The 26456-nt window shown below is 37.3% G+C and overlaps 2 protein-coding genes across 5 annotated transcripts in view; one reads left to right on the forward strand and one right to left on the reverse strand.

The window, feature by feature from the left end:
- The window catches only part of PRORP (protein only RNase P catalytic subunit), a 121757-nt gene extending 118198 nt beyond the window's left edge, over nt 1-3559 (reverse strand). The window contains exons 1-2 of one of the 2 annotated variants that reach the window (XM_055309135.1): nt 2967-3559; nt 1325-2600 (exon numbers count right to left, since the gene is read on the reverse strand). In XM_055309135.1, the coding sequence (XP_055165110.1) occupies nt 1325-2307 (983 nt within the window). In that variant the 5' untranslated portion in view covers nt 2308-2600; nt 2967-3559. The remainder of the gene's footprint in view (nt 1-1324; nt 2601-2966) is intronic. The other variant, XM_055309136.1, reaches the window with a different exon arrangement.
- Nucleotides 3560-3669: 110 nt separating this feature from the next.
- PPP2R3C (protein phosphatase 2 regulatory subunit B''gamma) lies at nt 3670-25691 on the forward strand. Of its 3 annotated transcripts, XM_055309142.1 has the most exons (13): nt 3670-3836; nt 8130-8257; nt 10675-10779; nt 11378-11490; nt 12160-12257; nt 13724-13794; nt 15643-15775; nt 16162-16217; nt 16295-16370; nt 17215-17351; nt 19185-19322; nt 21816-21875; nt 25383-25691. In XM_055309142.1, the coding sequence occupies exons 1-13, from the start codon at nt 3779-3781 to the stop codon at nt 25569-25571; spliced, it is 1362 nt and encodes a 453-aa protein (XP_055165117.1). In that variant the 5' UTR covers nt 3670-3778; the 3' UTR covers nt 25572-25691. The 3 variants fall into 3 exon arrangements, with proteins under 3 accessions (XP_055165117.1, XP_055165119.1, XP_055165120.1); XM_055309144.1 differs by lacking the exon at nt 21816-21875; XM_055309145.1 differs by lacking the exons at nt 19185-19322; nt 21816-21875.
- The last annotated feature ends 765 nt before the right edge of the window (nt 25692-26456 follow it).

The following is a 26456-nucleotide window of genomic DNA, read 5'->3' on the forward strand; positions in this document are numbered from 1 at the left end:
TGGTCATCCAACCCTCATCTTCAAGTCTAAATCTACCTTCAGGGGACTCGGAAGCTGACAATAATAGTGTAACCTCTAAATCAAACTCAGTTCTCACCTTCTCCATAAAGCTACTGGAGATTCTTCCTGCACAAAGTAATCTCTCCCCCTATACCATCTTCTTAGACACTACTATTAACTGTCAAGTACTATGTTCCCAATTAGGTTGTGAATTCCATCATAACAGATTTTATATCACCAAACACCCACAGTGCCTTGAAGGAATTCAAAATTACTTGATTTATCAACTTATCCTTTCCTTCCTCTTATATACACTATCAGTTCCTATTGATTCCTATTGATTCGCTTGCCTTCTCTCCTTCCTTGGTTCTTAATTCAAGACCTCGTCATTTCTCATTCAAACCTACAATTGCCTCCAAATAGATCTCCCTATTTCCAATCTTAATCCCTCTCCAACCCTTTGTTTTGTTTAGGCAGTTACTTTTCTAAAACTCTACTCCAAGGTAACAATAAAATCTAAAATCCTAGGCATTCAAAATGTTCACAATTTAGCTCCTTCAGTGATAGTCAATAACTTTGTTAAATAAAATAATAAGTAGCATGGTTGCTACTTCAAAGATCTGTAAAGAAGATATGTAGTAGAAAAGAGAAAAACAGAAAAGGAATAAATTAGTAGTGAGGAAATAAGTAAATAAAGACTGAAGCAATAACTAGGCAGAGAGCCAGTAACATGAATAAAAGCAAAGGGAAAGCAGAGAGCCTTGGAGAGAGCAAATGGATGATGGAAGGGTCCAAAATGAACTGGAACAATGAGACTTTCCATTTTTAACACTTGCATATCAATCATGTCTGATTAAGGTCCCCCTATCTGCTCTAACCATTCAAGTTAATGAAATGCATAGATTAAACAGATACCAGTCACTAGGTTTAGGAAAAACTTCTTAAATACTAATATGATCCCAAAACAGCTCCAGTTTTCTTGCTATGAACTCCAGTCACAAGTGCTATCTGTAATTACATCATACTGAACACCTCAGAAAAAAACTGATGATCCTTCTACAAAGAAAAAAAAACCCATGAAAACATACAAGTGGCCAACAATTTCTTGTTGGAGAAGAGAACGTGATGGAGAAGAGAACTTGTTTCTGCCATCACTTTTTTTTAAAGAGTAAGAAAATTTTGTCTCTAAAGGGAAACAAATCTGAGAGAAGGAAAAGTATAATTTGAATAGCGTAATTTTCAGCAACAACAAAAAAAGGAGGTGGCTGCTTTCAGGTAGAGATATCAAAATGAAAACATACACATAAAGAAAGATCAAAATTACCTCTCAAACCATGTCTTTATACTGTGTGCAAATGACTCCTCAGGATATAGATGATTATTTCTTAGATACAAAAGAATGTCAAATAGCTTGTTTGAATACTGATCATCTTTTATGTTTTTTCCAAAATCAAAGAATGCTTTTAAAGTTTTCAACATAGGAATAAGATCATAACCTAACAATTCCTGGTACAAATTCCAAGCTAGGTTTACGTCTTGATGAAGGAGGGCTCCCTCAATACAATCATTGTAGTTCTTTTTTGAAGGGATCATGACTTTTTTGACATCTTCTAACAATAGCAAGGCCTCTCTCCATCTGTCTGAGTGGATTAATCCCTGGATGAGAAGAGTATACCCTCCAGATTCTAATCTCTTGTATCTGGCTTTCATGATCTCATAGACATCAATAATTTCTGATGTCTGCTTATGAAAGACACAGAGATACAAATACTTGACCAGCAAATCATAGCCTACAATACCATTGTTTTTTGCAGCTACCCAGGCTAACAGAGATTTGGCGACATCCACAGAGCTACAGGACTGAGCCATTTGAGAAATGATCCAACTTTCAAAATTAGCCCTTCCTTTGAAATCTTCCTTGAGTCTATCCCACTCTTCAGAATTCAAAGGTTTTGCTGGGAGTTGAATAGTGTTCCTCACAGGTGGCAAGGCATCATCTTTCCTATGAGGATTCATCTGTGATCTCTTCTTAGCCGCTCCAGCTGCAAAAAGATGGGTATCAGAAGAAACTTGCTTACTACTGCCTTCATTTCTAAGATATCTGGCCTTGGCGATCAGCAGATTCACTGCTTTAGTATTCTGTGCAGACACTGTTTTAAGAGAAAACCACTTCTGTTGGTTCCGGATGCCATAACAGTCTTTGAGAAAGAGAGAGAGAAAAGAGTGTCCTGGGCCTAGGCCAAGGTATGGGTTGCTCTTCCAAAGCTTAGGAAAGCTTCGAATACCAGTGAAACAGAAAGTCATCATGCAGTGAGACCAGCACCAGATAGATGTCAAAAAGCCCCTACTTCTATAGAATAATTAAGGAATTGGGAGTGAAGGTGTGGAGAATCGAAGCACAACAACTTCTTAAAAGATGATCTTCAGTTTCTCAGACACAAATCAAGGATCTGCTTTTGGGGCTACTTAATACAACGGAGTCTGGTGAGTTCTCCATGAAATAACCAGCCGGGGAAATAAATCCGACCTCGGTCGCAAATCCCAGAACCAGGAGACAGGGCAGGAATCCTTCGGTGCCTGATATATCCTAATCTGTGAACCTGAGGAAAAAACACAAGGAGGTCCGTCCAGTTTGATTCTCATGGATCACGACTGCCCCTGAAAAGAGGCAGGATCCCATGGGATCTTGCTGAAGGAGGGGCGCCAAGTCGAAAACCCCTACCCGGCGCCCCCAACCGCACACCTAGGAGCAGCTAGGGCAGCAGCAAAAGCCAAAAATCTAGGGGCCCTGGGCCGGCATAACAACCCCAGCAAGCCGCCAAACGCGTCAGGTGAGGATATGAGGGCGGGGGAGATGGGGAGAGAGCCGAGCCAATAATTCAAGTAAGGAAGGAAGGTCCACGAAGGGCACTGCCGGCCGTGTAGGGACAGATCACAAACGAAGTTCACTCCATTCAACAACTCACCTCAGCGCTCACGTTTAAAGCAACCATAAGCCCCGCGGGACTACCGCGTCCACAATGCACAGCGAGGGCTCCGGCGACCGGGGAGTGGCTGAACCACACGCAGGCGCTCCGCCGGGCCGGATGGCGATTTAAAAAAAAAAAAAAAAAGAAGAAGAAGAAGAAAAGAAAAAAGAAAAGACAATTTTGAAGGTTTTGGCAGAAAGGGCTGTTGAAGACGTCTACTACGTACAAGGAAACTTTAGGACTTCTAGGGATCCGCAATGAGCAAGGAAAATAAATTGTCACTGAGGAGGGCACTTGACGGGATGAGCACTGGGTGATATGCTATATGTTGGCAAATTGAACTCCAATAAAATAAATAAATAAATAAATAAACTGCAAAAAAAAAAAGAAAGAAAGAAAGAAAGAGAAAATAAATTGTGAAGAAGTCTCTCCCATCCGGCCGGAAACACCAAAGGACTTCTGAGTCACGTGGTACACACGCGCCAAAGTCCCAAGTTAGAGAAATAAAACGCGGGTTTCCTTATCTTGCACCTTTAAAATTGGATTTGGTGAAGTTTGGCCCTGCCTCATAGAAGATCATTTTTTGCCATCTGTTTCAAGTCGGCTTTCCCGGCGGGTAACGTGGTGGCCGTATTCTCGGCAGTGGCTGTCACAAGTCTTGCCTCGTTAGCCGACTTCCGCCCATGTCCAAGATGGCGGTTGAGCGTTCCTGACCTTTACGGGGCTGGGCAGTGATTGCTGTCTGAGCTAGTAGGGGGTGGAGCGGTTAGTAAACAGCAAATGCAGGAGCTGCTGCGCGGGAGTCAGCCATGGACTGGAAAGAGATTCTTCGCCGGCGGTTAGCGATGCCCAACACCCGTACAAACGGTGAGTTTGAGAGGGGCTGCTCTGGGAGATAGGCCGGCCGTAAACTCCTGAGGGAGATCCGGGAGGAGAAGCTACTGGGAGCCGCACTTTCCGCTTCTGTGAAAGCTCCCTTGACAAAGGCAGATGGGACGTGGCTAAGGGGCACTGAGAGGTTTGACCCAGCCTTACCGGGAGGAGGATTCCGGAATGAAGAAGAGCTATCGTACCACTCACTCACGTGGCTTTGACTTCGGCTTTTGAGGAATAATTGAGAACCCTGCTTCCAACAACTCTTCGCTCCCACTACAACCTATAATCCATTGGTCTTACGCCTTTTTACTCTCACACTTTTCACTTCCCTTATCCATTTTAGATTCCATAATTTATTTTTCCTTATTCTTTTCCTTCTCCTTCACACCGGCTTGTTAACCAGCCGGGTTAAAACTATCTTTCTCATTCCACACGTGCGCTTGGGACAGCCAAAAGTGGCTGGAGAAAAACGGAACCATGGAAAATTGCCTCACTTTGAATTCATGTCCACTAACCACGTAAGTGTTTCAGTTCTTTATTGACACATATTCCACATTTCCCTATTCATTCTCCTCTACTCTGAGGCAGTTCTCATCTTCCAGACCTCCAGTTCTTCGGTATGTCCTACCTACTCCTTGTTTTCAGTTGATGAACTTGTGTATGTATTTGAGAAAGTCGAAGCAAAGAAAACCCTCACCTGTTCCAGGTAACCATTTCTGTCAGCCCTTTCACCACCATAGATGCCTGTAAACTCTGCCTTTTCTGTTCAAAATGAACTGTCCACACTCCTGTTTGAGACAATTCCTCCACTCTAACACTAGATACTGTTCCCTTTTTTTTTTTTTTGTTCCCTTTCTTTTATCCAGTGACTTCACTGTCTTATCTTTTATTATCATCAAATCTTCCTCCTGTACTGGATCATTTCCATCAGCTCTGACAAACTATAATAATTCCATGTAAAAAAAAATCATTTCATTTCACATCTCCAGTTTATGCTGCATTTTTCTGCACTCCTTATAGGAAAACTTATCCAAAAAGTCATGTGTATTTGTACTCTCTCCTCTTCTTCACTCTTAAATCCTCTCCATGTTTGTGCCTGTTATATGCCAAGCACTTTTTTTAGGCTATAGCAGTAAAAAAAACAGACAAAAGTCCTTGTGGAACTTAAGCTTTAGTGCTGGGAGAGAGAAAATAGTAAGTAAATCATTTAGGTTGTACAATGTGTATTTAAGGCTTTTCCTTCATCGGTATGCTAGATCCCCTTTTTGCCTACTTGAAGATATACTCCTACAGTTGTCCCCTCTCTCCTGCATCAATTTTTCTTCCCCAGTCAGCCCTGTTAGTGTATGAATATGGTGGTATTTCTCTCACCTTAAAGAAACTTTCTTGTCTTTATTTCGGCCTCTAGCTCTGCCTCATTTCCCTGCTCCCCGCCTTACACCAATGCTTTGTTAAAAGGATTGTTGCTTAAATCTGTGCTGTTTTTGTCAGGATCATCAGTGATCTCCATTGTTGTTCCAGTGGTGGGTGTTTAGTCCTCACTTTACTTGACCAGCCAGCAGTCCCTGCCAGGGATTGAGTAGTTCACTCTCCTCCTAAACATCCTTTCCTCTCTTAGTTTCTGAGAGACTTAACTCCTTTAGTTTTCTTCCTACCCCACCAGCCAGCCATCTCTTCTCAGTCTTTGTGTTTTCTTCTCCCCAACAGCTTAGCATTGAAGTGCCCAAGAGCTATCTACACTCACCTTCATGGTGAAATTAGCCATTCTTACAGCTTTAAATACCGTATATTTATTTTTGTCTCCTAAATTTTTGTCTGTTTTCCCAATGCCAGATTCATATATCGTAATTGCCTACTTGACATGGCCACTTGGTTCTAATAGGTATCTTAATCTTAACTTGTCCAAAACTGAACTCCTGCTCTCCTTTCTAACTTGCTCACACATAGCTTTCCCCATATGCTCAGGTCAAAACCTTTGGAGATCTCAACTGCTCTTTTTCTCTGATACCCACATCCTGTGTGTCTGCAAATCCTGAGACTTAAAAGAAAATATAACCAGAGTATTTACTCCCAAACCACTTCATTGCAGTCACCCTGGTCCAGGCCACCACCATCTGTCACCTGGATCACTGCCTTAGCCTTCAAATTGCTTCTGGTTGCTCTCTCCCTCACCAGAATAAAAGCCACTGTCTTTCTAATGACCTAGTGGCGTTTACTCCTGTTATCTGCCTTCCCTCATCTACTCTTTCTTCTGCCTCATTCTGCTGTAGCCACACTGGCTGCCTTCTTCTTCCTTGGATACACCAGGCACACTCCTATCTTAGGATCCTGGCACTGGCTATTTCCTTGCCTGGTATGTACGCACTTCTCCATTTACCTGGATCACCTGCTTCCTTACCTTCTTCGGTTTTTTTGCCCCATTACATCTCAGTGAGGCTTTCCCTGACACCCTGTTGAAAGCTGTATGTAAGTATGGACACATGTGCACACATCCACTCATACATATACATGTGTGTCCCTAGAATATGTTGGATGGAAAAGAGTGAAATCATATGAAAACTGCTCTTGGGATTTGGGCTTGGGTGACCGGATAAATACAATTAACTGGGATAGAAATACGAAATTAGAAGAAGAGTAGTAAGGTGAGCAATGTATGTTAGATGTGTTGGAGTGTGAGGATGAAAATATTTTGTTTTGAATGTATGAGTTTAGAGTTCAAGAGCAATGTCTGGGGGCACCTGGGTGGCTCAGTGGTTGAGCATCTGCCTTTGGCTCAGGTCATGATCCTGGGGTCCTGAGATTAAGTCCCACAGCAGGCTCCCCGCAGGGAGCCTGCTTCTCCCTCTGCCTGCCTCTCTCCGTGTCTCTTGTGAATAAAATCTTTAAAAATAATTTAAAAAAAAAAAAAAGCAATGTTTGGGGTGGTGACATATATTTGGGACTTAGAAGTCAAACTACAAAAGTTGAAATGAGGAAGAAAGATTAACAAAAAGGGAATGGCCAGAAAATGAGAGAATCAACAGTGCAGCCTAAGGTTAAAAATTAACATGGCACTGTGGCAGAAATGTGGGCATAATAGAGGTTTTAGGGCAACAGCTATAAGCATGTTGGAAGGAAGTGAGACCAGGAAGTGGAAAATAAACTATTAAGAAAATAGGTCACAGAATTGAAGATTGCAATGAGGCTGAAGTGTAGCTATTATGTCAAGTTTTGAATAGCCAGGGAAAAGAATTATCTGAGTATATTTGAGTTAAGATTTTATTTAAGTTCAAGACAGCCTGGGTGGCTCAGTGGTTTAGCGCCACCTTCAGCCCAGGGCCTGATCCTGGAGACCCAGGATCAAGTTCCACGTCAGGCTCCCTGCAGGGAGCCTGCTTCTTCCTCTGCCTGGGTCTCTGCCTCTCTCTTTCTGTGTGTCTCTCATGAATAAATAAAATCTTAAAAAAAAAGATTTTATTTAAGTTCAGTATATTTAGGAGCAGATAAGACCTGTGGTCTTGCCATGGAACCAAGTGACAGAGGTGACTCCTCTTCAGAGTTGAGGTATCAGTTATTCACAAATGTTTATCCTTTCTTGATGAGTGCAGGACCTTGAGGTGAAGAACACTGTGTGCCAGTGCACTGGACTGACTAAATGAGACAGCTGTAGGCCAGCAGCAGGCGGGCTGGAGGGTAAGAGCATCCTGAGGTGTAAGCTTCAGATGGAAGGTAGAGGAACAGTGATTGCAAGTCTGAAACTTCATGAGGTCAAGGCCTGTGTCTGTTTTCTCACCACGCTACCTCCAGTACCTAGGAGTGTTCTATACATAGTAGGTACTTAGTGGTATTTTGATGGAATAATTATGAATGTGCCAGAGGTCTGTAAGAGAGGTACTGACTTGAGGAAGAGACAAGTATAGAGATAAAAAGAAGTGGAGGGAGCAACTAAGATGTGGTTGAAGATGCAGGGGAGGTTTGTGATTCTTGGTGTTTCAAGATAGATGTTCAGTGTATAAAGACAATTTTGAACATCTTTTTTGCACCTTAATTACATGATAGTAAAAAAATACTGATTTTAAGGGACGCCTGGGTGGCTCACTTAGTTGGGTGCCAACTCCTGATTTCAGTTCAGGTCATGATCTCAGGGTCTTGAGATGGAGCCCACATCGGGCTCCGCACGCACTGGGTGTGGAGACTGCTTAAGGTTCTCTCTTTGCTTTTCCTCTTCCCTGCTCTCTATAAAAAGCTAAATAAAAATAATGATTTTAAAAGTGCTTTTCCCCCTTTAACTTGTTTTGTTACCAGGAAAAAAAAGTGAACAAGAATTAAAAGATGAAGAAATGGATTTGTTTACCAAATACTACTCAGAATGGAAAGGAGATAGAAAAAACACAAATGAATTCTATAAGACCATTCCCCGGTTTTATTATAGGGTAAGTGGTATCTAAGCAAATGTCTCACAGAGTTTTTAACTGAAATGTAACTTTTAAAATGGGATCAGAATCTTTTTATATAAATAAATAGAGGATTATAATTTAAACTTTATATATTTCATTGTAGTTGATCTTATTGTTTTGGAATTGGTAAAATCTCAAGTTGTGATATAAATCAGTGTAAGAACACAAAGTTGTTACTTGGCCTCCTTTGAGTTAGAGGCCTTTCCTTCCTGATTTTTCTTAAGATATTAGTAGTAGGTATTCTGTTGGATTTTGTGTCAGGCTTTTCAAAAGACAGATTTACTTGGCTGATCACCATTTTAACTTTGTCTTTTACCCATGTTCTAAGATGTAATACATTTTGCTGAAGTTTAAACTGAAAAATAGATTAAAATGGAAAACTTGAAGAGTTACACTTAATTGTATTTCCTTTATTAAACCATAAAGAAGTCTTTGAAAAAAAGAGAACAGGAAGACCTTAAGAAAGTTACTTACATAAAGCTGAAATTGAAGACTACTGAAAAGAATAAGACCTATTTAGGGGATCCCTGGGTGGCACAGCGGTTTAGCGCCTGCCTTTGGCCCAGGGCGCGATCCTGGAGACCCGGGATCGAATCCCACGTCGGGCTCCCAGTGCATGGAGCCTGCTTCTCCCTCTTCCTATGTCTCTGCCTCTCTCTCTCGCTCTCTGTGTGACTATCATAAATAAATTAAAAAAAAAATTAAAAAAAAAAAAGACCTATTTAGTATTATGTAAAATGTGACCAGAATGGAAAGTTAACTGTGGAATTTTAGAGGAGTGTCTCTTAAACTTGTTACCTTCTAAACTCAATTATAACATTATTTACAAAGAAAGTAACCAAAAGGAAAAAAAAAAGTAACCATTGTTTTACTTGCATTTAGGAGCAATGTATTAATATAAGTGAATTATCTAAATAGTTATAACTTACTTCTTCAAGTACCAACCTTTTCCAAATGAACCATTTTTATTGGAAACCTTTCTGTAATACCGTTTCCCAGTCTTTTAAGAATTACAGGACCAGGGGCACCCAGCTGCCCCCAGGTCGGTAGAACATGTGACTTGATCTTGGGGTTGTGAGTTCAAGCCCATGTTGGGTGTAGAGATTACTTAATAATAAAATCTTTAAAAGAAAAAAAGAATTATATGACTAATCCACATTGTCATGGAAAAGAGAAAAAACAGCTGATACTTTCCCATAACATTGCACAAAGATATAAATATTTCTAAATGAATCCTTCCCCATACTTCTGTGCATGTGTGTATTTAACAACAATGGAATCATATCATATGTACTTCTGCTTTATGCGTTTCATAGTTTCTTATAAAGTCAACTAAACAACTGAAATTTTAATAGTTTGGGGGAGCAGGAAGGGAATTGACATTTATTGAGTGCCAGTGTACTTCAGAGCACTTTATATTCATGATCTCATTTAATCAGGATTATGAAATAGTATCTTACTAACCCAGAAACAGCCCTTAGATGTTGACATGACCCTATTTCTGAGCCTAAGACTCAACTTTCCTGTACTTCCAGTACCAACCTTTTCCCCACTTCTGTCTCTTCCTTCTCTCTGTGACCTCTTCCAGATCCCACATGATTTCCTGGCTGTAGAGGTGGATTTATGGGATGTTTTTTCTGTTTCTTCTTCTGTCTTCCCACTGCTTTGGAGAAACCACCTACCATCTTTGGTTACCACGTCTCTCCTTGGCAGATTAGCTGGTTGACTAGGCACCAAAGCACCATCACAGTCTCAGCTCCAGCCTTACCTCCTAATGCTTCCTCTTTTCCATTCCTTTTGATGGAAGGGATGGCTTCTTAGGTCTTCGAAATGAAAGAACCAATTTGGACTGTGGCTACTTAGTCACATTTAATAAGACAGAGATATAGACTAAGAAGAAATAAATCCTTGAAGCAAATTGAAGTCAAGCTGGAATGAGTCATTTTAAAGCCCTGTTTACAGAAATCACTCCAGTGGGCAGACCCTCTGCCTAGGAGGTGAACATAATAGACCCTGGCTTGACTGTCTCCAAGAAGTAAGGTCATTCAAGCTCAAAGCCATATTTGCTAAGACCATCTATCTTCAGTTAGTCCTAACTTAATTCCATGTCAGTCTAAGGTTATAGTGAAAAGAGTACTCTAAGAATGTAAGATGAAACTTGGGCTCTTTCCAGGCAGGGATCTGGCCTTGCTGATCATTGAATTCTCTGTGGATTTCTTTTAGTTAAATGAACTTTTTAAATGAATGATAACCTGAAGTTAAGCAAAACTGATATACAAAAAGTAATTTGAGGCAGTGCAATATATAGTTATTTTATGAGGCCAAATATATTTTACATGATCCAATAATAGTATAGAATTTAAGTGTAGAAATTAACTCTAGTGTATTTTTAGCTGCCAGCCGAAGATGAAGTCTTACTACAAAAATTAAGAGAGGAATCCAGAGCTGTCTTTCTACAAAGGAAAAGCAGAGAACTGTTAGATAATGAAGAATTACAGGTAAGAATAGGATTAAAGATTGCTTTGGAGGTTAGCCATTTCTTTATTTGTACTAAAGTCATAGAGGATCTCAGAATGTCTTAATGGAGCCACTACTGGAGAGTGTGTGTGAATGCACCAGCCCTTGTGCAATGATTCCTACCAAAATCATCTACAGAGCTTGCCTGTGCACCATCTCCTAGAGATACTGTGTTTTGTTTTGTTTTGTTAAGTCCCTAGGTGCCAAAGTCGAGAACCACCACTCTAGGCTCAAACTTCAGGGGTTCATATCCTAGCCATGCTCTGTGATCTTGGGCAATGGACTTAACATTTCTATGCTTCCATTCTCTTCTGTTACGTGGATAACAGTATTTATCTGCATCAAATAGATATATGGATTAAAAAGGTACCATATGTGAAAACTTTAAACTTAGTCATTCAATAAACACCAGCTATTTGTATTATGTTATTAGTAATCAAAAGGATAATAGGGAATGAGATTCATCTTAGTCTGATAGCAGAGATTTAATATTATTATTTTAATGGAAATAACACATTTTATGAATGTTAAATTTTGTTTTGTTAACTGTAACATCTTCATTTTTGCAATTCTCCTAAGAACTTATGGTTTTTGCTGGATAAGCACCAGACACCACCTATGATTGGAGAGGAAGCAATGATTAATTATGAAAATTTCTTGAAGGTTGGTGAAAAAGCTGGACCAAAATGCAAGTAAGAATAGTATAATTAACAAAGGGGTATGTTATGTTAAGCATTCTAAATGCATGAAATAAATGTCAATGAAAATACAAGTCAACAGTGTTGACAATTTGAGTCCATTTGAGTTATAAGTGAAATTTAATACAATTATTTAGTCAAGAAAATTACATTAGTATGAAGTTATGAAAAGAAACAATAGCTTATAATATAGTATATTTTTATATTACACAGCTACATATACAGTACATTTATTTACAACAGTATATGCTTTTATTCTTTTTTGGATTTTTTTAACCTTTTGCTCTTTAGATGATAAAATTCGAAGATGTATGACTTAATGTATGACTTAATGTTTTAAGTTTTGAACTGTGGTTCTCACTTTGAATTTTTTCATTTTGATTTTTTTTTTTTAAGATTTTATTTATTTATTCATGAGAGACAGAGAGAGGAAGAGACGTAGGCAGAGGGAGAAGCAGGCTTCTCATAGGGAGCCCGATGTGGGACTCGATCCCCAGACTAGGATCACGCCCTGAGCCAAAGGTAGACGCTCAACTGCTGAGCCACCCGGGCGTCCCCCATTTTGATTTTTAATTGTTTGAATTCATGTTCTTGTTTGCTAATTCAGTATAGAAGTCATTTTTATATTATGTTGGCAGATTAATCTCTATTTCCTTTCCTTAGGCAGTTTTTCACAGCAAAAGTCTTTGCTAAACTTCTTCATACAGACTCTTATGGAAGAATTTCTATCATGCAGTTCTTCAATTATGTCATGAGAAAAGGTGATTTCATTTTTATTGTGTTTAAACTCTAATCTGGGAATCAAGGAGGTTTTGGTACATGCTTTTACAGTATTCCTTTTATGTGAAACAACTCTCTTAGTAAGTTTGAATAAATAGCAGAATTTCTTTTCTTTTTTTTTTTTTTTTGAGAGAGAGCACACATGACCCAGCATGGGGAGAGGTATTGGGACAGAGGGAGAATCCCAAGCAGGCTCCATGCCCAGAAGGATATCATAACCCTGAGATCATAACCTGAGTCAGAATGAGGAGTTGGATACTTAACTGACTGAGCCCTGAATAGTAGAATTTCTTATCTTTTGACCCAGATTTTTTTATTATTATTTTGATTGTCCTAGAACTTACTAGAGCTGAGATTTTCTACTATAAATTTGGGTTCATTATTCTAAACCATTATTACAAAACCAAAACATGTATCCTAAATATACTAGCTAAGAGCTATATATCAAAAACTGAAGAGTTTTAATGTAATTGGCTAGTAAGTCTATTTTACCAATATACAGTTGACCTTTGAAGGGGTTGGGACACTGACATCCTGTGCAGTAGAAAATCTGAGTATAAGTTTTGACTCCCCAAAAACTCTTAATAGCCTGTTGTTGACTGGAAGTCTTACGAATAACATAAACAGTTGATTAACACATGTTTTATATGTTATACATATTATATACTTTATTCTTACAATTAAGTAAGCAAGAGAAAAGAAAGTTATTAAAATTGTGAGGTGGAGCACTTGGCTGACTCAGTCAATGGAGCATGTAGCTCTTGATCTCGGGGCTTGGAGTTTGAGCCCCACATAGAATGTTGAAATTACTTAAAAAGAAAAAGGAAGGAAGGAAGAAACAAACAAACTCATAAGGAAGAAAAAATATATTTACAGTACCATAATGTACTTATGGGAGGGAGGAGGACGTGTATAAGTTGACCCACACAGTTCAAACCTGTATTGTTCAAGGGTCATCTGTATTACAGGTTGAGTTGCCTGAGAGGATAGTTCCAAACTCAGAATTGTAGCATCAGATTCAAGGAGCTTTTATTAAACAACCTGGAATTATGATTCCTATAAGTTCCATAATGATCTGTGAAGTCTTAATGTGTCTTTAATTTTTAGTCAGAGTAATTAACCTCAGTAGAGTAAGAATAAATGCACCTTTATTTATAGGCATAACATTACATTCATTGTCCCTTTCCGGTGGAACACCAAGTTTAGTGGGTAAAGAATATTTTCAGGGGCATCAATTTTATTGTCACTTTAGACAGTGTAGAATTATTGATATCTGCCATTAATCCTCTGGTCTATTTTGTTACAAATAACTTTGGGGTTACTGAATAAGTAACATGTGTGTGAAGAAGTATGTTTGTAGAGTTATTAGTTTGTCCCACTAATCTAGCTATTTATCTCCTTTTATGGTAAAGGACAGATCTTAAAATTGTGTCTTCTTTATTATCAGTTTGGCTTCATCAGACAAGAATAGGACTCAGTTTATATGATGTTGCTGGACAAGGGTACCTTCGGGAATCTGTAAGTATTTGCCTAGTTTAGTAACTACAATAGACACCAAAATTTTAACAGTAGTTATCACTGCCTGTTGGGATTACAGGTGATTATTAGTTTTTGTTTCTCTGCTTTTGTTTTTACAAATAATGTGTTACTAAAAATCTTTTAAAATGTATATTGACCACAAAAAAATATATTGACCACAAAAATTCCTTTTTGGATTTTTCCTCCAACTTTTAAAAACAGCTTTTCAAAGGAGAAAATAAAAAGAATGTAATGTTTTAACAGGATTAAAAACCATTGAACAAACAGAGGAAAACTATTGGTTACTCATAAGTGTTATAAATGTTAGGGCCAGGAATTTTTCAGGCTGACAAAGAAAGTTTGATAATGCTTAATAAGGGAATATAAAATAGGCCATGATTTCTCAAATTCTCAATTTATGGGGCCCTTAGTATCTCAGTAATTTTTGCATAGTGCCTCTAAGTCAAAAGAAATACCTAAAAGTTCCATGTTAGTTCTAAACAATTTAGTAAGTATTCATTAAGATTATTACTATATTAGCCATTTGAAGAAAAATACACGTAAGTTGAAAGTAAGTAATATTTTTGCTTCATTCTTAAATTACAAATACTAATGGAATCTGTGCCCAGGGGGCACACTGTATGGCCAGTCAAACCTGGCAGTTAGATTGAATAGTCATCCTCCCTTCCTGTTCCACACGTTTGTGTAGTACTTGCTTTGTCACAGGAACCGTCAAGAACCTAGCTTTGCAAAGATTGATGTCATCAAAAAGCATATATCTCGGGCAGCCCCGGTGGCGCAGCGGTTTAGCGCCGCCTGCAGCCCGGGGTGTGATCCTGGAGCCTCAGGATCGAGTCCCACATCGGGCTTTCTGCATGGAGCCTGCTTCTCCCTCTGCCTGTGTCTCTGCCTCTCTCTTCGCTCTCTCTGAATGAATAAATAAATAAATCTTAAAAAAAAAAAAAGCGTATATCTCCATTAGTGTTGAAAATGTGAACTACTTTGAGCTCATAGCTCTAGCTCATGGCAACATATATTGTGTACTCTCTGGCAGATGTCACTGTTTTTTAAATATCCTGCTGCACCCCTAGGAGTTTACTGAAGCATTCCTGGGGAACAATTTGGGAACTGTCGGTTTAGCCTTCACATTGCTGGTGGGAGTATAAAATGGAGGTGGCCTTTTTGGGGGAGGTGGGAAGTTTGCCAATGCCTGTCAGAATTATAAACAGGCACATTCTTTGACTTAGCAATCACTTACAAAAATTATATTCATATTCTCTCATAACATCTATGAATGAAAAATTATCATGGTGCCCTTATAGTATTATTTTTAATATTGCAAAAGATTAGAAAGAACCTAAATGTCCATCAATAGGATACTAGTTAAATGGATTATAGTACATCTAAACAGTGAAATAATACATAGCTATTTTTAAAAAAGAAGTCCTTTTTTTTTAAAGATTTATTTATTTATTTGACAGCACAAGCAGGGGGAGCGGCAGAGGAAGAAGAAGTAGGCTCCCTGTTGAGCAGGGAGCCAAATAATGGCCTCAATCCCAGAACCCTGGGATGACGACCTGAGCCACCCAGGCACCCCTTTTTTGTTCCTTTTGAATTTGGAATTATGTAAAATGTATTACTCATTCAAAAATGTTAAAATTGAAATAAAAAGCAAATTGGTAAAACATAATATTAGTTTTTACCACTAACAATAGTTAGATTTTATCATTAATATACTATTAATAACTGGATACTTTTTAGGATTGAAATCCAACATTTGAGTATCTAATGAAGAAACAAGATCAGACAGTTAACACTTTAATGTCTTGATTTGTTTTGTTCTTTCAGGACTTAGAAAACTACATACTGGAACTTATCCCTACCTTGCCACAATTAGATGGGCTGGAAAAGTCTTTTTACTCCTTTTATGTTTGTACAGCAGTTAGGAAGTTCTTCTTCTTTTTAGACCCTCTGAGAACAGGTAAAAGAAATTCTTAGATATTAAAAAGATATTATTTAAATCTCAATAACTAGAGAAAAGTCTTGAAAATGTCATTTTTCTAACACATCGTCTTTAATATGTAAAGATCTTTTATGATTTACTTGCACCAACTAGAACCAGCCATGTCACCTAACCTCTTAGTTTCTTCATCTCTAAATGTACGAACTGGATAACCAATGACTTCTTCCAGTTCTAAGCAGCCAGTTATTCTGATATGATTTGTTATCCCTGATATGTAATATACTAGAGACTTGTTCTCGATGAAAAATATGAAGGCTTAAGATGTCAATTGTGTGATTACTCTTCTAAAATAATACCTTTATAAAATTTTCCTCTTTTTTTAAAATTGTGTTTTTTCTTTAAAGGGAAGATTAAAATTCAAGATATTTTAGCATGCAGCTTCCTAGATGATTTATTGGAGGTAAGTCTGTTTTTTAAATACTTAATTATATTACTTGACAGTTACTATCTTCTAATTATATCTCTGTGTTTATTTAGTTAAGGGATGAGGAACTGTCCAAGGAGAGTCAAGAAACTAATTGGTTTTCTGCACCTTCTGCCCTAAGGGTATATGGTATGGTTCCTGTCATAATTCTAAAATTTGAATGATCCATTCCTCAGTTAATTAGTATTCAAAGGACAGTTTTATACATAAGCTAGTTTACCTTAGGATGAAAGTATTCTAATTACCTTAAGAGCTAATATTTTATTTTATTTTATTTATTATTTTATTTTATTTATTCATGAGAGACAGAGAGAGAGAGAGAGAGAGAGAGGAGAAGGGAGAAGCAGGCTCCATGCAGGGAGCCCGACATGGGACTCGATCCCGGGACTCCAGGATCACACCCTGGGCTGAAGGCGGCGCTAAACCTCTAAGCCACCAGGGCTGCCCAAGAGCTAATATTTTAGATTACTAAAATTTACTTGTCATTTTCTTACTCTTTAATAGAACATACAGAATGTAATTATCTTGCATTGTGATAAAATGCCACTGCTATCAGTGTCCACAGTGGCAGGTATTCTAAGGATTGTTTCCTTTTTCTTTTAATTTTATTAGAGTGCTACATTCTTATGTTGGGTGGCCTTCTGACTCATCTTGGCATACTTCATCTCTCAAGAGCCAGCATTTCAGTGCTTTTTATTGACTCCTGTTTAATTTTGAAACCTAGGAAAGTACTAAAAGGTTGCAAACTGAAAACAAATAATGATGGAAATAGCCCCAAAGGTCATGGCTTTATGCAAAGCTTAAGGGGTGTTGTGATAGTACAGGGATAACTGATCTTAGGGCACTACCCTAATATAGTTTGAAAACCAAAGTATTAACCAATAAAAAGAACTTTTTGTATTTATTCTAATTTGTCCTCTAATTAGAATTTTATTTTGGTCATAAGTATCTTTTTACCATTTTTCTTCCCAAGGCCAGTATTTGAATCTCGATAAGGATCACAATGGTATGCTCAGTAAAGAAGAACTCTCCCGCTATGGAACAGCAACCATGACCAACGTCTTCTTAGATCGCGTTTTCCAGGAGTGTCTCACTTATGATGGAGAAATGGTAGTAGTTTAAATCTCTGATAAGTTTTAAAAATTTAGGCTCCCACAGTTTCCACAATCCTTTTTCTTGATGTGATTTTATACCAGTATCTTTTTTATATCAGCGTTTTTTTATACCAGTATCTTTAAAAGCCTGAACTAATCAAATTGTGAGTTTTGGAGTCCTTGATCTTAAGGTAAATTTACTTAAAAACATAGTCTCAGGACAAATATAAAATTTTTATATTTTGTTCATTTCATTATCAGTGTATCTCTTTTTTTAATGTTTCAAGTTTTATTTAAATTCCAGTTAGTTAACATATAGTATAATATTAGTTTCAGGTACAGAACTTAGTGATTCATCACTTAATACAACTGTAACCCAGGGCTCATCCCAACAAGTACTCTTCTTAATGCCCATCACTCATTTAGCCCATCTCCCCTGCCCACCTCCTCTAAGAAGTATGGATGGGGAGGGGGGTGAAATCTGAAGTTGGCAAATCCTCGACTGTTTTCAGGATAGGTACACTATCTGACCACAGATGCTGTGATTTAAATCTAAGAATCAGGTTGTATTACTTTCTGAAAGTGGGTATATTAGCAGCTGCTGATTAACATGCACCTGTCCTTTTATCACAACAATGCTACTATAGATAAGGAAATTCTAAATAGCATTTTAAAATCACCATCCTTGTTATTAAAAACGTGTTAAAGATGTGATAAATAAGGCAGCCTGGGTGGCTCAGCAGTTTAGCTCCACCTTCAGCCCAGGGCCTGATCTTAGGAGATCAAGTTCCGAGTCAGGCTCCCTGCATGGAGCCTGCTTCCCCTCTGATTGTCTCTACCTCTACCTCTCTCTCTCTCTCTCTCATGAATAAATAAAATATTAAAAAAAAAGATGTGATAAATTGCCAAAACAGTGATATGTAAGAAATGGTCATATTGTCAGAAAAGAATTGGGGTTTTATGTTTATCACTTGGTTTGAACAGCCATTTTCTAAAGAACACCATTTTTAGCCAGAAGTATAGGAAAAGAGGGAACAGGTGCAGAAATTCTGCTTTGTGACTCCTATAGCTGTCTATAGTCGACAATGAGGAACTTGTAGTATGCTAATGACTTCTGGCGAATACAGTCACAACTGTACAGCTACAACTTTGGATGGACCTAGACCATGATGAGCCTTTATCTCTTTAGCTCTTTATACTGCAATTTATGCAAAAAGGAATTCTTAATGTTAGCCTAAAAAAAATACAAGAATATAAAATTTTTTCTTAGTGGAATCTCCAGTGTTCTTTTCACTATGCAAAAAAAAGTCATCTGAGTATCCCTTTTTTGTAGAGAAAACTTGCTATTCTCTTCATGTCTTTCTAGCTTTCATTTGTGTTTTGCCTTTTTTGGGTGAGAAAAGTTTCAGTTCACTGTAGAGTATTGGGTAGTCTTAAGATGGCTTCTTACTGGAAATCATCTGATTTTAAAATGTTTAAATAAATTTCAAAATAACTAAATATTCTCTTCATTCCAGATGAACTTTTTTTCCCCAAAACTGACCACACTGAAATGAAGATACTAATTTAGTGGCATTATATAATAGCTTAGTCACTGTCTTGTCCATTTCAAAGGCATAATAAAATTAAGTTACTCCTTAAGACAGCAACTCTCTCATAAGAAAATGTATCCCCAGAACTGTCCTGTATAGATTAACTGCTATGTAGAATTTTTAGAAACAAATATTAAGTATACAAATGGATATCTCATTTCATATTTTAAAAATTGCCATCTTTGATTGTAATACAGCTTCAAATCATTATTCACTTGAAAAGTTAATTCCAAAGAAGGCTATTCTTTTCTTTATAGGATTATAAGACCTACCTGGACTTTGTTCTTGCGTTAGAAAATCGAAAAGAACCTGCAGCTCTGCAGTATATTTTCAAATTACTTGATATTGAGAACAAAGGATATCTGAATGTCTTTTCACTTAATTACTTCTTTAGGGTAAGTCTCATTTCTGTAAATGAGTCATTGTTCCTTGAGATATCTTACATTTTTTATTTAAATTATCTACTTAGTAGCAATTTTATCTAACTTGTGATGTTTAAATTTAATAAAAAGGTTTAGTAACAGGTTTTATTATTAATATATTTTTTTAAGTAGGCTCCATGCATGCTCAGCATGGAGTCCAACATGGGGCTTGAACTCCTAACCCTGAGATTGAGACCTGAGCTGAAATCGAGAGTCGGACACTTAATTAACTGACTAAGCCCCATAGGCACCCCAATTTACTAGCAGATTTTAGAAGAAAATCAAATCTTTTTTTTTTTCTATTTTAAAAAAATATAAATAGACTAAAAGTTGATTTGATTAGTTGTAGAACACAAAAGTGTAAAATATGTGTCGGGCTATACTGGCCATTGGAGACTGAGACATACATGAGAAAGTCTGTGCTTTTGTGATCAAAACTAGTATGTAAAATCCTTCAGAAGCTTCAATTAAACAGTTCAGAAAAGGTAGAGGTTTTGCAGACTTTGGTAGTACTATTAAACGCTGTGCTACAAAATAAAAATTACTTATTGTAATAATTTTAAAATTATTGCATGCTGCATTTCAGCATGAAAACAGATTTGCTAAAGTGCTTATTTTGTGAATAACATGATGAGTCTTGAAGGAAATTTTACTGTATCTTATCTGATAAACATTCAGATACACAAAGTATAAAAGTAGGAATGTCTGCCCTTTTAAGATAAATCATTTCCTAAATCTGGTGACTTTTCTATTTGGTGGCATAGTTTTATACAGTAGTATTTCACTCTCTCATCTTATTTCTATAGCTAATTTTTATAAGACTGTGATTTTTAAATGGTTAACACAACAGTAGGGAGAAATGGCTTTTTTTAAACAATAAAAATGACATTTTCACATCTTTGTCATGAAACATTTTTCCCCAGAGGCTTTTCCTTTTCCGTTTAAAAATCTGGGATGCTTTAGGGGTGCCTGAGTGATTCAGTTGGTTAAGCATCTACCTACAGCTCAAGTCATGATCTCAGGGTCCTGGCATTGAGCCCCACATTGGGCTCTCCCTGCTCAGTGGAGAGCCTGCTCCTCCTCTCCCTCTGCTCTTCCCCTGCTTGTGCTCTCTGGCTAGCACGCACGTACTCTCTCTTTCTGTTAAATAAATAAATAAAACCTTAAAAATTTTTAAAAATTAAAATTTGGGATACTTTAAAAATAACTATTTGGTTTCTGTGTTTCATAGTATATAAAATTAATAGTCTCATGTTAAATTCCATAAGCTTCCAAAATGATTTCCTAGGTAGTAATGACTACAAACATTAGGATAAATTACAATCACAGTATTAGGATACATTTTTTAAAAATTCAATCGGTGGCCAGTCTGAGAATACCAACTCATCATATGGATGTCCCAACTTTAGGCAGACCTATTAAATGAAAATTCAGTTTTAGAAAAACAAATATATTTTGGAAATTACTCAATCCTCTCACATCAGGATTTCTTTACAGTATCTTAGAATATTAAATTTTGTTTTCAAAATATTTTATACATGAATTTTATCAAAGTATTTAGGCTTGATTGTATGGATTAAGGTAAGGACTTATTGGTGCTGAGTCCTGCAGTCGTAAGCTGTTCATAGAATGTTTGTACATCAGTATCCCAGTGATAAAGGCTGGCCCAGCTCATGCACTCTAGATCCTATCTCTAGATCTACTACACTAGTAGCTGTGAGTATATACTCAGATTCTCACTCACTTCAAAGAGATTCCCTATGCACACAGTGATATTAGTGGCACCACATACAGAGTAGCTGCATCTGCAACATATTTGACTATTTACCAAGAATTTTAAGCTTCACATTTTCTAGTGAATGACTCTTGCCTAAAATACTTATTAGTCCAACTGGATCACAGTAGTTTCTTCTGTTAGTGGGTTGTTTGGTGGGGGGGGGTGTCGTGTTTTGTTGTTGTTGTTGTTTTTGTTAAAGGCTATATAAAAGAGAATCTGAGGGAGGCTTACCTCCACTTCTTTTTCTGTCAACTACAAGGCTAAGTATAGGGTGGGAGGCAGAGGTGGCAGATTGGGTATCTTAAAGAATGGTGAAGGTATGAACAACATTCCTGGAAAATGCAAGAATTGGGCATAACAAAATAATTGCTAGGCCATGTAAAGACCCATCTGGGGTTGGAGACCATTCCTATATAGTAGCAATAATCTGCGGTCTTATATACTTTTTTCTGGAATTCTTAATAGCAAGATAAAGATCTAGAAAGGTTGATGGTCACACTGATTATTGTTTAAGTTTTGCTAACTGGATGTGAAGCAAGGTCAAGGAAGCTGGGAACATTAGCAAGAGTGGTCAAAGTGATAAGGCTTGTGGTCTGATAGGAAAGGAAGTGGGACTAGAAAGGGGACATGGGACAGGAAGGGGGCTGTGTTCTATTTTTTCATTTACAGACTTATTTCTACCCATACAGGCCATACAGGAACTAATGAAAATCCATGGACAAGATCCTGTTTCATTTCAAGATGTCAAGGTTATCTTTTCTTTTAAGTATTAAGCTCTACACCCAGTGTGGGGCTTTTGGACTCTCCCGATACTAAGATCAGGCACCGCATGCTCTACCGACTGAGTCAACCAGGCACCCCCTACCTTTTCTTACATAATACCTACCAGTTTGGGCACCAGTTGATTTATGGCTCAGGTCATGATCTTGGGGTCCTGGGATTGAGCCCGCATAAGGCTCTATCTGCTACCCCCTTCACTCTCATGTGCGCACGCACACACACACACACACACACTCTAAATAAATCTTTTAAAAAATAACATACACATACCATAGAATCATGTATATTAAATGAAATTTTGTAAGAAAGAAACCTAGAATATGAAGTACTGAATCAAATCAAGTATTTGCTGTTACTTGTTCTGAATCTGTATTCAAATCATTAGAAACGCAGACCACACTTGGACTAATGATTTGTATAGTTTATAATTTTAGCATTGTCAGACTATTTTTCATTGGAAGCAGTCATTCATTTTGATTGAAAATGAAGAGAATCAGTAGAGCCTGCATCCTTTGGCAGCCTATTCCAGTGTAAAATTCATTTTTATCTTGGTAACTACACTTGACCCTTAAAACAACATGAGAATTAGGGGCAACCACCACCCACATGCTGTTGAAAATCCATGTAGAACTCCCCAAAAACTAGTTACTCATAGCTTGCTGTTGACAGGAAGCCTCAAATAAACAGTAACATAGTTAACAACACATTTTATATATGTTTTATATAGTATATTCTTAAAAATACAGTTTGAGAAAGAAAATTATAAGGAAAAGAAAATGCATTTACAGTATACTGTATTTATCAAAAATATCCATGTTTTATTGGACCCATGCATTTCAGACCTGTGTTTGCAAGGGTCAGCGGTATTTAGGTTTGGGTACTTTTTAAATTTACTTTAAAGGTCTTGCTCGCTTGCTATTATTAAGGAGATACCAATCCTACAATATGAAAACTACCACTATTTGAAACACATGCTAATACTTCATTTTAATAGACTTCTAGCTGTGAAAAACATACAGTATCCAGTACAAATTTAGGTTAAATAATGTAATAAAATAACCCATCTAATTTTAATTAAGTGTAAGATAAAGGGCTGTTATGGTTTAATATAAATGAGACAAATCTAAAGCTATGCAATAGGCAACCTAAGAACTAGTAATTTTAGGGATCCCTGGGTGGCGCAGTGATTTGGCGCCTGCCTTTGGCCCAGGGCACGATCCTGGAGACCCAGGATCGAGTCCCACGTCGGGCTCCCGGTGCATGGAGCCTGCTTCTCCCTCTGCCTGTGTCTCTGCCTCTCTCTCTCTCTCTCTGTATGACTATCGTAAATAAATTAAAAAAAAAAAAAAGAACTAGTAATTTTAAATTGCCTCTAAGCTTGAAAAGGAAGTTTCATAAACATACAAGACTAAAAGCTTGTACCTTTAATTTACCTGAATTGTTTTAATCTTTTTTTTTTTTTAAAGATTTTACTTATTTTCGAGAGAAAGTGCACAAACGGGAAGGGAGAGTGACAAGCAGACTCTGTGCTCAGTGCAGAGCTTGGTCTTATGACACTTACTTAGACCATGACCTGAGCCGAAATCAAGAGTCAGATGCCCAACTGACTAAGCCACCCAGGTACCCCAAATTGTTCTTTTTAAAATATAATTTGCCTCCTTAAATGCTACTAAATCCTGAGTAATTTTACTACAAAAAGATTAGAAAACATATACCGAATTCCTTATAAATACTCCTACAGTATACCTCAAAGTAGAGAAGTTTTTCCATCTGTTCCAGTAAATTTTAGCATAATTTCATGGTCATTCTGGATGATTAATTCTTTAAAACTGAACCTCCCCCACCAACCACCCTTTTTAGATCCAGAGTATAAAAGGTTGACATCTATATTGGAAATGAAGCTTTGTCACTGTCTTGGCTTTGGAAGCTGAGTTTGCACTTAAAGCAAGACCTTACTTTACCACCAATTAGAAGACAATAAAAAAGTTTTAAGATACTTAACACATATTCAAAGAACAGTGCATTAGTTTTGCCACTAATTAGCTATGCTAGCTTAAACTCTGAACCTCAGTTTTTTTTTTTAATTTTTTTTTTATTGGAGTTCAATTTTCCAACATATAGCATAACACCCAGTGCTCATCCCATCAAGTGCCCCCCTCAGTGCCCAGTCATTCTGTCTCCCTTTCTGATATTTCCCACTCATTTTTTCTCCTTTCCCCTTTATTCCCTTTCACTATTTTTTATATTCCCCAAATGAATGAGACCATATGTTTGTCCTTCTCTGATTGACTTACTTCACTCAGCATAATACCCTCCAGTTCCATCCACATTGAAGCAAATGATGGGTATTTGTCGTTTCTAATGGCTGAGTAATATTCCATTGTATACATAGACCACATCTTCCTTATCCATTCATCTTTCGATGGACACCAAGGCTCCTTCCACAGTTTGGCTACTGTGGACATTGCTGCTATAAACATCGGGGTGCAGGTGTCCCAGCGTTTCACTGCATCTGTATCTTTGGGGTAAATCCCCAGCAGTGCAATTGCTGGGTCATAGGGCAGGTCTATTTTTAACTCTTTGAGGAACCTCCACACAGTTTTCCAGAGTGGCTGTACCAGTTCACATTCCCACCAACAGTGCAAGAGGGTTCTCCCTTTATCCACATCCTCTCCAACATTTGTTGTTTCCTGCCTTGTTAATTTTCCCCATTCTCACTGGTGTGAGGTGGTATCTCATTGTGGTTTTGATTTGTATTTCCCTGATGGCCATGATGCAGAGCATTTTCTCGTGTACTTGTTGGCCATGTCTATGTCTTCCTCTGTGAGATTTCTGTTCATGTCTTTTGCCCATTTCATGATTGGATTGTTGGTTTCTTTGCCGTTGAGTTTAATAAGTTCTTTATAGATCTTGGATACTAGCCCTTTATCTGACAGGTCATTTGCAAATATCTTCTCCCATTCTGTAGGTTGTCTTTCAGTTTTGTTGACTGTTTCTTTTGCTGTGCAAAAGCTTCTTATCTTGAAGTCCCAAAAGTTCATTGTTTCTTTTTTTAGATGAGGGATAGCTATTACATACCTAAGGAATCCTCCAATAAAATTGTGATTGTACATAGAGAAAAGGAGACTGCCTGTGTATGAATTAGCAGGAAAAAAAAAAAAAAAACTACAAAAAAAATTTTACATAAAGTGCCAGCATTGAATTTCACATTACTATATGGTAGAAATTTAGTGGGTCAGATACCAGATTTTTTTTTTTTTTTAAGATTTTATTTATTTATTCATGAGAAACACACACAGAGAGAGAGGCAGAGTCGCAGGCAGAGGGAGAAGCAGGCTCCATGCAAGAAGCCTGATGTGGGGCTCGATCCCGGGTCCCTAGGATCAGGCCCTGGGCTGAAGGCGGCACTAAACCGCTGAGCCACCTGGGCTGCCTGATAACAGATTTCATTGTGTTTTTTTTTCTCTCTCTCGCAGGATGAAATCTTTGACATGGTTAAACCAAAGGATCCTTTGAAAATCTCTCTTCAGGATTTAATCAACAGTAATCAAGGAGACACAGTCACCACCATTCTAATTGATCTGAATGGCTTCTGGACTTATGAGAACAGAGAAGCTCTTGTTGCAAATGACAATGAAAACTCTATAGACCTTGATGATACATGATCTCTCAAAGACTAGACTGTTCATTAAGATAAGCTTGAATGTTCCACGTAAAACCTTTTAAGCACAATTCTTAGAAACAGCTTAAATAAAACACTCCATATGCCTATAGAACACAGCAAATGTTCTGGTTATTGGAATCTTGCTTGTGGTAGTTTGGAAGCAATAGGACCAAATATTGTTTTAGGAGGTAATAAATTCTTGGTCCATTTAGCTCAAATATGGCAAAAAGGTAGAATCCATTCAAATGTGTATAATCTTTAGAAATAAAGGAAGTTTTCATGGGATATTTCTGACATTAGACATTAAGAATTTAAATACTTGATATAATACTTTAATACTTGATATAAATACTTTATATGTGGTCATTTACCCTTGAGTCTTCTAAAGTATTATCTGTATCATAGATTATAAACTTCCCATTCGTTAGAATAAAGCCACTTCTGGATTAGATGTGTTTAAAGATGATATTTCTTTTTGGAGGATGTTTCAATAAAAATATTCAAGTTAATATTTTACATTAAAATCACTGGTACCAAAAAAAAAATCTGTCTAGCTTTTTAACCAGTACCAGTGTTACATTTTTTTCAAATTTATTTTATTTTATTTTTTTAGGGTTACATTTTATAAGACTCAACTCCAGTTTAAGGAATTTTGTTAGACTTTGTGTTAATTCAGTGTAAAGGTTCTCAATTATACTCTTCTGTTTCATTTTTTTTTATGAGAAAAAAGATCAGAAGAGGGTAAAATATGAACAGTGATCCAGAGGGAATAGTAATTACAAAAAGGGTCGAAAAGGAAGGAAAAGTAAAAGAGGCTTAAAAATAAGACAAAACCATTTAATTCATTTCTGGGAAATTTTATAATTTGCATAAATAAAGTATAAAA

The sequence above is a fragment of the Nyctereutes procyonoides genome, unplaced genomic scaffold (genome assembly GCF_905146905.1).
Source record: "Nyctereutes procyonoides isolate TBG_1078 unplaced genomic scaffold, NYPRO_anot_genome, whole genome shotgun sequence".
NCBI lineage: Eukaryota > Metazoa > Chordata > Mammalia > Carnivora > Canidae > Nyctereutes > Nyctereutes procyonoides.

Coding starts and splice junctions, on each gene's coding strand:
- PPP2R3C (XM_055309142.1), top strand. CDS start 3,779: ATGGACTGGAAAGAGATTCTTCGCCGGCGGTTAGCGATGCCCAACACC. Junction 10,780..11,377: donor TAGATAATGAAGAATTACAG/GTAAGAATAGGA, acceptor AATTCTCCTAAG/AACTTATGGTTTTTGCTGGA. Junction 11,491..12,159: donor AAAGCTGGACCAAAATGCAA/GTAAGAATAGTA, acceptor TCCTTTCCTTAG/GCAGTTTTTCACAGCAAAAG.